The sequence below is a fragment of the Tachyglossus aculeatus genome, chromosome 21 (assembly GCF_015852505.1).
Source record: "Tachyglossus aculeatus isolate mTacAcu1 chromosome 21, mTacAcu1.pri, whole genome shotgun sequence".
NCBI lineage: Eukaryota > Metazoa > Chordata > Mammalia > Monotremata > Tachyglossidae > Tachyglossus > Tachyglossus aculeatus.
Window position 1 is genome coordinate 68,678,843 of NC_052086.1, and position 10,372 is coordinate 68,689,214.

At 44.9% G+C, this 10,372-nt stretch overlaps 1 protein-coding gene across 2 annotated transcripts in view; it reads right to left on the minus strand.

Moving 5' to 3' along the window:
- The window catches only part of CCP110 (centriolar coiled-coil protein 110), a 39,472-nt gene extending 29,459 nt beyond the window's left edge, over positions 1 to 10,013 (minus strand). For both annotated transcript variants that reach the window (XM_038763106.1, XM_038763105.1), the window contains exons 1-2: positions 9,861 to 10,013; positions 4,005 to 4,130 (exon numbers count right to left, since the gene is read on the minus strand). In XM_038763106.1, the coding sequence (XP_038619034.1) occupies positions 4,005 to 4,094 (90 nt within the window). In that variant the 5' untranslated portion in view covers positions 4,095 to 4,130; positions 9,861 to 10,013. The remainder of the gene's footprint in view (positions 1 to 4,004; positions 4,131 to 9,860) is intronic.
- Positions 10,014 to 10,372: the final 359 nt, after the last annotated feature.

Here is a 10,372-nt window from a genome sequence, read left to right on the forward strand (position 1 = left end):
AAATGTCTTTGTACTTCATTGCCTAAACACAGAAAGTCAAAAAACATTGTTAGTTTCAAATGATTTTCACTTTAGAAAAACAATTCAAGAGGAATAAAAAAAATCAATAAAAGCCTACTACCTATTTGACTCAAGCGATCTTTGTAAACAAGATTAACGTGGTGATAATCACACCTTTATGTGGTTCTCACTTGCAAAAGAGGAAAATATTGATGTTCACATTTTATTCTTTCTTTAGATAAAATGTGTCTCCATAGGTTCATAATCAGGTTTAAAAAAAGTAACAAAATCATTACGAGATTACAGCAGATGAAATCTCATTTTACCAACGATGAAATTGATGCCCAGAGAAGTTAAAGGACTTGTCCAAGGTCACACAGCAGATAAGTGGCAAAGCCTGCTTTAGAACGATGTTCCCCTGATTCCAGGCTTATGTGTTTTTTATTAGTCCACACTGTTTCCCTTAAAAATTGTGCAAAATTTAATACCTAAACATATACGTGACACAAATGTCTTTGTACTTCATTGCTTAAACATAGAAAGTCACAAAACATTGTTAGTTTCAAATGATTTTCACTTTAGAAAAACAATTCAAGAGAAATTAAAAAATCAATAAAAGCCTACTACCTGACTCAAGTGATCTTTGTAAACAAGATTAACGTGGTGATAATCACACCTTTATGTGGTTCTCACTTGCAAAAGAGGAAAATATTGATGTTCACAGGGGCTTTTTCTACATAATGGATCCTGCTGTAATCTCGTAATGATTTCGTTACTTTTTCTAAACCTGATTATGAACCTATGAAGAAACATTTCACCTAAAGAAAGAATAAAATTTTAAATTCGTTGGAAACCAGATTGTTCAGAAACAGCTGCTATACCCATGGATTTGGGTTTATTTTCTTTCTCCTGCTATTCGAAATTCCCCATCCATCCCCGAGGAAGGGCAGGCGACCTGGGGAGACAGCCAACTCATGGGAGCTCCGAGGAGCAGCAAGGGACTGGGACAGAAGACTACTGAATCTATCCTAAATGACCCCGCCACGGATACAAATCGGGGTAAAATGAAGGCTCTTCCCCATTATCACATCTAATTCCTACTGCTTTCTTTTAAAATAAATTAGGCTTCGTTTTCAGGCCGCTCTATTTCATTTCACGAACTTCCACTTTAGTGGACCATGAGGCTTTAGATTTAACTTGTCACCGTTACTTCGTATGATCAATATGCAAATTTGATTTTTTTTTTTATTCTGCTATAGAAGGAACGATATCGCACTGCCTAATTTTTGAGGGTTTCAGAGATTTCAAAAATGTGGGGGACCTGAGAAACAGAAAAAAAAAATGATTCCCATTACCAAATGCAGGTAGCATTTAACTACGCATTATAATTCCAGTATATTTTAACAAACATATCTTCTGTATATTTAGAAGCTTCACATTCACCTTCGTACCCTCTCCATCCCCCCCCGCCTTACCTCCCTTCCCCACAGTACCTGTATATATGCTTGTACGTATTTATTACTCTATTTATTTATTTTACTTGTACATATCTATTCTATTTATTTTATTTTGTTAATATGTTTGGTTTTGTTCTCTGTCTCCCCTTTCTAGACTGTGAGCCCACTGTTGGGTAGGGACCATCTCTATATGTTGCCAACTTGTACTTCCCAAGCGCTTAGTACAGTGCTCTGCACACAGTAAGCGCTCAATACGACTGATTGATTGAATCCATACACAGCCTGACAAGTTATTCAAGATGAGGAAATGCTTTCTTTACTTCTAAAATGCTATATAACAACATATGACAACCTGATCGCCTTGTAATCTCCCCAACGCTTAGAACAGTGCTTTGCACATAGTAAGTGCCTAATAAATGCCTTTATTATTATATGCCAAATTTCCACAAATTGAAAGGTGCCTCCACACACACTTGTTTAATAATCTCTCAACAGGCATTTACTAATGAAATTGTTAACATGTTGTGGGTAAACTACAAAATGATCTTTGAGCTTCAAACTAAGGGGTCTGGCTGTACCTCAAGAAGAGTACTAAATTTATTCAATCGACTATAATCATGAATTTGCCAAATGATAAAGAAAACAGGCTGAAAAAATAAAAAGGACAACCTAACGTACTCTTTGAATAGGTAAAGCCCAAAGGGGAGGAAAATTTACAGCACGGTGATTTGACTAATTGCATTCTCTACAAATTAGTACCTCTAAACTGCATATCAAAGCATTTAAAAAGTGAGCAATCCAGATTCCAGGTGATTAGATGGGCGGATGTAAAATTGTTTACATTCCAATCCATTATTTTAGTCAGAGAGAGGTTTTGACCACAATGCCACCCCAACTTAAACATTACTAGTGAAGAGTGACTAGCCATCTCTTGACTCTTCACAGTAATTAATATCTTTGTTGCTGCGACTTTCATTCAATCGTATTTATAGAACAGTGCTTTGCACATAGTAAGCACTTAATAAATGCCATTATTATTATTATTATTATTTAGCACTTACTGTATGCAGAGCACTGGACTACGCGCTCGGAAAGTACAACTCGGCAACAAATTGAGACAGTCCCTACCCAACAACTGGCTCACAGTCTAGAAGGGAGAGACAGAAAACAAAACAAAACAAGCAAACAGGCATCAATAGTATCAATATAAATAGAATTATAGATATATACACCTCATTCATAAAATAGAATAATAAATATGTGCACATGGATACAAGTACATATGTACGTATATATGTTTGTACATATTTATTACTCTATTTATTTATTTTACTTGTACATATCTATTCTATTTATTTTATTTTGTTAGTATGTTCGGTTTTGTTCTCTGTCTCCCCCTTTTAGACTGGGAGCCCACTGTTGGGTAGGGACTGTCTCTGTATGTTGCCAATTTGTACTTCCCAAGCGCTTAGTACAGTGCTCTGCACATAGTAAGCGCTCAATAAATACGATTGATGATGATGATGAAGTACTGTGGGGCGGGGAGTGGGGATTATGGCAGAGGACAGGACGTTCTGGAGAAAGTATATCCGTGAAGTTGCTATGAATCGGAAATAATAATCATGGTATTGAGGCGCTTACAACGTGCCAGGCACTGTACTAAGCGCTGGGGTGGATCCAAGCAAATGGGGTTGGACACAGTCCCTGACTCACGTAGGGTTCACAGTCTCAATCCCCATTTTACAGATGAGGTGACCGAGGCCCAGACAAGTGAAGTGACTTCATTCGTTCACTCAGTCGTACTTATTGAGCGCTTACTGGGTGCAGAGCACTGTTCTAAGCGCTTGGGAGGTACAAATCGGCAACGGATAGAGACGGTCCCTACCCAACAACGGGCTCCCGGTCTAGAAGGGGGAGACAGACGACAGAACAAGTAAACAGGAGTCAATACCATCAGAATAAATAGGATTATAGCTATATACACGCTTACAATGTGCAAGGCACTGTTCTAAGCGCTGGGGAGGTTACAAAGTGATCCGGTTATCCTGGAGGGGCTCGCAGTCATCATCATCATCATCATCAATCGTATTTATTGAGCGCTTACTATGTGCAGAGCACTGTACTAAGCGCTTGGGAAGTACAAATTGACAACATAGAGAGACAGTCCCTACCCAACAGTGGGCTCCCAGTCTAAAAGGGGGAGACAGAGAACAAAACCAAACATACTAACAAAATAAAATAAAGAGAATAGATATGTACAAGTAAAATAAATAAATAGAGTAATAAATATGTACAAACATATATACAGGTGCTGTGGGGAAGGGAAGATGGGGGGGATGGAGAGGGGGACGAGGGGGAGAGGAAGGAAGGGGCTCAGTCTGGGAAGGCCTCCGCATTTCCCCATTTTCCAGATGAGGGAACTGAGGCCCAGAGAGGTGAAGCGACTTGCCCAAAGTCACCCAGCTGACAATTGGCGGAGCCGGGATTTGAACGCACGACCCGACTCCCAAGCCCGGGCTCTTTCCACTGAGCCACGCTGCTTCTCACCTCCAATATTTTTAACGACGTGATCCCTTCCTGATATTCCTTCTCTCTCTCTCCGTGCCTCCTTGAGTCCTTGAGAACTTCAATCTCCATCTAGGTGTTCCCGATGACCCGTCTGCTGACCGCCTTCTATCACGTGGGACAACCTGATCACTTTGTATCCTCCCCAGCGCTTGGAACGGTGCTTTGCACATAGTAAGCGCTTAACAAATGCCATCATCATCATTATTATTATTAATAGAATAAATAGTAATAAACGTACAAATATACACAAGTGTCGTGGGAAGGGGTAGGGCGGGGGGGATGGGGACGACAGGGAGAGGAGGAGGAGAGGAAAAGGGGGGGCTCAGTCTGGGAAGACCTCCTGGAGGAGGTCTTTTAGACTGTGAGCCCACTGTTGGGTAGCGACTGTCTCTATATGTTGCCAATTTGTTCTTCCCAAGCGCTTAGTACAGTGCTCTGCACATAGTAAGCGCTCAATAAATACGATTGATGATGGAGGAGGTGAGCTTTCAGACACAGAGCAGACAAGTGGTAGAGCCGGGATGAGAACCTACAACCTTCAAAGGCCTGGGCTCGACCCACTGTGCCCTGCTGACTCGCTGGCACCTACCGATAATAATAATGTTGGTATTTGTTAAGCGCTTACTATGTGCCAAGCACTGTTCTAAGCGCTGGGGGGAATACAAGGTCATCAGGTTGTCCCACCTGGGGCTCCCAGTCTTCACCCCCCATTTTACAGATGAGGGAACTGAGGCCCAGTGAAGTGACTTGCCCAGGGTCACGCAGCTGACAAGTGGCGGAGCCGGGATTAGAACCCACGACCTCTGGCTCCCCAGCCCGGGCTCTTTCCACTGAGCCATGCTGCGCCAAGCACTGTGCTAAGCGTCCTTCCCCTCCCCACAGCACCTGTACACATTTGTACAGATTTATTACTCCATTTATTTTACTTGTACATATTTACTACTCTCCCGCCTTCGCCACTTGTTAGCTGGGTGACTTTGGGCAAGTCACTTGACTTCTCTGGGCCTCAGTTCCCTCATCTGTAAAATGGGGATGAAGACTGTGAGCCCCACGTGGGACAACCTGATCACCTTGTAACCTCCCCAGCACTTAGAACAGTGCTTTGCACATAGTATGAGCTTAATCCCTCCCTCTGCCCATCCGCCAAGCTAGCTCTCTTCCTCCCTTCAAGGCCCTACCGAGAGCTCACCTCCTCCAGGAGGCCTTCCCACACTGAGCCCCTTCCTTCCTCTCCCCCTCATCCTCCTCTCCATCCCCCCCGCCTTACCTCCTTCCCTTCCCCACAGCACCTGAATATATGTATATATGTTTGTACATATTTATTACTCTATTTATTTATTTATTTATTTTACTTGTACATATCTATTCTATTTATTTTATTTTGTTAGTATGTTTGGTTTTGTTCTCTGCCTCCCCCTTCTAGACTGTGGGCCAGCTGTTGGGTAGGGACCGTCTCTATATGTTGCCAACTTGTCCTTCCCAAGCGCTTAGTACAGTGCTCTCCACACAGTAAGCACTCAATAAATACGATTGATGATGATGAATAAATGCCATTATTATTGTTATTATTATTTTATCAATGCTGTGCATATAGCTATAATTCTATTTATTCTGACGGTTTTGATACCTGTCTACACGTTTTGTTCTGTTGTTCGTCTCCCCCTTCTAGACTGCGAGCCCGCTGTTGGGTAGGGACAGTCTCTGTTGCCGAATTGTATTCTCCCAAGTGCTTAGTCCAGTGCTCTGCACATAGTAAGCGCTCAATAAATACGACTGAATGAATGAATGTCACTTCACTTCTCTGGGCCTCAGTTCCCTCATCTGTAAAATGGGGGGTGAAGACTGGGAGCCCCACATGGGACAACCTGATCACCTTGTACCGCCCCCCCCCCCCCCCCCCCAGCACTTAGAACAGTGCTTGGCACATAGTAAGCGCTTAACAAATACTATCATTATTATCATTAGGGGAGGGGACACTATAGCAAGGAACAGGCACATTCCTGCCCACAAGGAGCTGACAGTCTGTTGTTGGGTAGGAACCGTCTCTATATGTTGCCGACTTGTAATAATAATAATAATAATGATGGCATTTATTAAGCGCTTACTACGTGCAGAGCACTGTTCTAAGCGCTGGGGAGGTTACAGGGCAATCAGATTATCCCACAGGGGGCTCACAGTCTTAATCTTCTAGATTGTGAGCCCACCTTCTAGACTGTGAGCCCATTGTTGGGTAGGGACTGTCTCTATATGTTGCCAACTTGTACTTCCCAAGCGCTTAGTACAGTGCTCTGCACACAGTAAGCGCTCACTAAATACGATTGATTGATTAATCCCCATTTTACAGCTGAGGTAACTGAGGCTCAGAGAAGTTAAGCGCCTTGCCCAAGGCCACACAGCCGACATGAGGGGAAGAAGACAAGGAGAAGCAGCGTGGCTCGGTGGAAAAGGGCACGGGCTTTGGAGTCAGAGGTCATGGGTTCAAATCCCGGCTCCACCACTTGTCCTCCTTCTCTGAGCCCACTGTTGTGTAGGGACCGTCTCTATATGTTGCCAACTTGTACTTCCCAAGCGCTTAGTACAGTGCTCTGCGCACGGTAAGCGCTCAATAAATACGATTGACTGATTGACAGCTGTGTGACTCTGGGCAAGCACTTCTCTGTGCCTCGGTTCCCTCATCTGTAAAATGGGGATGAAGATTGTGAGCCCCCCGGGGGACAACCTGATCACCTTGCAACCTCCCCAGCACTTAGAACAGTGCTCTGCACATAGTAAGCGCTTAATAAATGCCATTATTATTATTATTTAAAGCACTCAATCAGCTTGCCCCACCCTATCTCATCTCACTGACCTTCTACAGCCCAGCCCACCCACTCTGCTCCTCTAGCACCAACTCTGCCCAGAGGTCATATCAGGCACTTAGTCCAGTGCTCTGCACACAGTAAGCGCTCAATAAATATGATTGTCAGCTGTGTGACTTTGGGCAAGCACTTCTCTGTGCCTCGGTTCCCTCATCTGTAAAATGGGGATGAAGATTGTGAGCCCCCAGGGGGACAACCTGATCACCTTGCAACCTCCCCAGTGCTTAGAACAGTGCTCTGCACATAGTAAGCGCTTAGTAAATGCCATTATTATTATTTAAAGCACTCAATCAGCTTGCCCCACCCTATCTCTTATGGGATACTTATGGGATACTTATGTATCTTATGGGATACTTACGCTGCTTATGGGAAGCAGCGTGGCTCAGTGGAAAGAGCCCAGGCTTTGGATTCAGAGGTCATCGGTTCAAATCCCGGCTACATCACTCGTCAGCTGTGTGACTTTGGGCAAGTCACTTAACTTCTCTGGGCCTCAGTTACCTCATCTGTAAAATGGGGATTAAGACTGTGAGCCCCCTGTGGGACAATCTGATCACCCTGTAAACTCCCCAGTGCTTAGAACAGTGCTTTGCACATAGTAAGCGCTTAATAAATGCCATTATTATTATTATTATTATTATCTCATTTCACTGACCTTCTACAGCCCAGCCCACCCACTCTGCTCCTCTAGCACCAACTCCGCCCAGAGGTCATATCAGGCGCTTAGTCCAGTGCTCTGCCCACAGTAAGCGCTCAATAAATACGATTGATTGACTGATTGTCAGCTGTGTGACTTTGGGCAAGCACTTCTCTGTGCCTCAGTTCCCTCAACTGTAAAATGGCGATGAAGACTGTAAGCCCCCCGGGGGACAACCTCATTCATTCATTCATTCATTCAATTGCATTTATTGAGCACTTACTGTGTGCAGAGCACTGTACTAAGCGCTTGGGAAGTACAAGTCGTCAACATATAGAGACAGTCACTACCCAACAACGGGCTAACAGTCTAGAAGGGGGAGACAGGCAACAAAACAAAACATGTAGACAGGTGTCCAAATTGTCAGAACAAATAGAATTAAAGCTCTACGTGCATCATTGACAAAATCAATAGAATAGTAAATATGTCCAAGTAAAACAGAGTAATAAATTTGTACAAATATACACAAGTGCTGTGGGGTGGGGAAGGAGGTAGGACGGGGGGAATGGGGAGGAGGAGAGGAAAAAGGGGGCTCAATCTGGAAAGGCCTCCTGGAGGAGGTGAGCTCTCAGTAGAGCTTTCAAGGAAGGGCGATAGCCTGGTGGATCATCATCATCATCAATCGCATTTATTGAGCGCTTACTATGTGCAGGGCACTGGACTAAGCGCTTATCACCCTGTAACCTCCCCAGCGCTTAGAGCAGTGCACATAGTAAGCGCTTCATAAAAGCCATTATTAGGATGATGAGTGTGAGGGGGAGTGGGGATTTGGGGCCCATGATCTCAGGCCCGTGCTCTTGTCTGGGAATGGAGGATGACATGAAACCCTCCTACCTCCCCTCCCTTCTGTCCTTCTCCAGCCCAGCCCGCACCCTCCGCTCCTCTGCCACTAATCTCCTCACTGGGCCTCGTTGTCGCCTGTCCCGCCATCGACCCCCGGCCCACGTCCTCCCCCTGGCCTGGAATGCCCTCCCTCTGCCCCTCCGCCAAGCTAGCTCTCTTCCTCCCTTCAAGGCCCTGCTGAGAGCTCACCTCCTCCAGGAGGCCTTCCCAGACCGAGCCCCTTCCTTCCTCTCCCCCTCGCCCCCCTCTCCATCCCCCCATCTTACCTCCTTCCCTTCCCCACAGCACCTGTATATATGTATATATGGTTGTACATATTTATTACTCTATTTATTTATTTATTTATTTTACTTGTACATTTCTATCCTATTTATTTTATTTTGTCGGTATGTTTGGTTCTGTTCTCTGTCTCCCCCTTTTAGACTGTGAGCCCACTGTTGGGTAGGGACTGCCTCTATGTGTTGCCAATTTGTACTTCCCAAGCGCTTAGTCCAGTGCTCTGCACATAGTAAGCGCTCAATAAATACGATTGATTGATTGATTGATTCCCCACAGCACCTGTATATATGTAGATACGGTTGCACATATTTATTACTCTATTTATTTATTGTACATATTTATCACTCTAACTTGTACATATCTATCCTATTTATTTTATTTTGTTGGTACGTTTGGTTCTGTTCTCTGTCTCCCCCTTTTCGACTGCGAGCCCGCTGTTGGGTAGGGACCGTCTCTATGTGTTGCCAATTTGTACTTCCCAAGCGCTTAGTCCAGTGCTCTGCACATAGTAAGCGCTCAATAAATACGATTGATTGATTGATTCCCCACAGCACCTGTATATATGTAGATACGGTTGCACATATTTATTACTCTATTTATTTATTGTACATATTTATCACTCTAACTTGTACATATCTATCCTATTTATTTTATTTTGTTGGTACGTTTGGTTCTGTTCTCTGTCTCCCCCTTTTCGACTGCGAGCCCGCTGTTGGGTAGGGACCGTCTCTATGTGTTGCCAATTTGTACTTCCCAAGCGCTTAGTCCAGTGCTCTGCACATAGTAAGCGCTCAATAAATACGATTGATTGATTGATTGATTCCCCACAGCACCTGTATATATGTAGATACGGTTGTACATATTTATTACTCTATTTATTTATTGTACATATTTATCACTCTAACTTGTACATATCTATCCTATTTATTTTATTTTGTTGGTACGTTTGGTTCTGTTCTCTGTCTCCCCCTTTTCGACTGCGAGCCCGCTGTTGGGTAGGGACCGTCTCTATGTGTTGCCAATTTGTACTTCCCAAGCGCTTAGTCCAGTGCTCTGCACACAGTAAGCGCTCAATAAATACGATTGATGATGATGATGGGGGATCCAAGGCCAGGCCCCCCATCCCATGCAATGCCCAGGGAGGATGCCAGTTGCCCTCACCTGCAGCCTGGGCCCGTGCTCCTCCTCGGGGAACAAAACGCTCAGGCTCTACTGGCAGGGCAGGAGCAGCCTCTTCCTCCTCTTCCTCCTCTTCTTCCTCCTCCTCATCACCTCCTCCCCGCCATGACAACCGTCTTCGAGGCCCCCACGGCCTCCTCCTCCCCTAGCAACGGCCACAGGCGGAGCACTTCCGGTGGAGGCCAACAGCCGCCAGGCCTCAAAGGCCCCCCCCGCGCGCGTTGGAACTACAACTCCCACAAGCCCGCGCGCCTCTCTGCGTCACTTCCTGCGGGGCAGCGCGGGGCCTGATGGGAGTTGGAGTCCGCGGGGAGGCCGCCACTCATTCATCCATTCAATCGTAGTTATTGAGCGCTTACTGGGCGCGGAGCAGTGTACTGAGCGCTTGGGAAGGACAAGTCGGCAGCATATTTATTACTTTATTGATTTATTGCTGTTGGGTAGGGACTGTCTCTAAATGTTGCCAATTTGGACTTCCCAAGCGCTTAGTACAG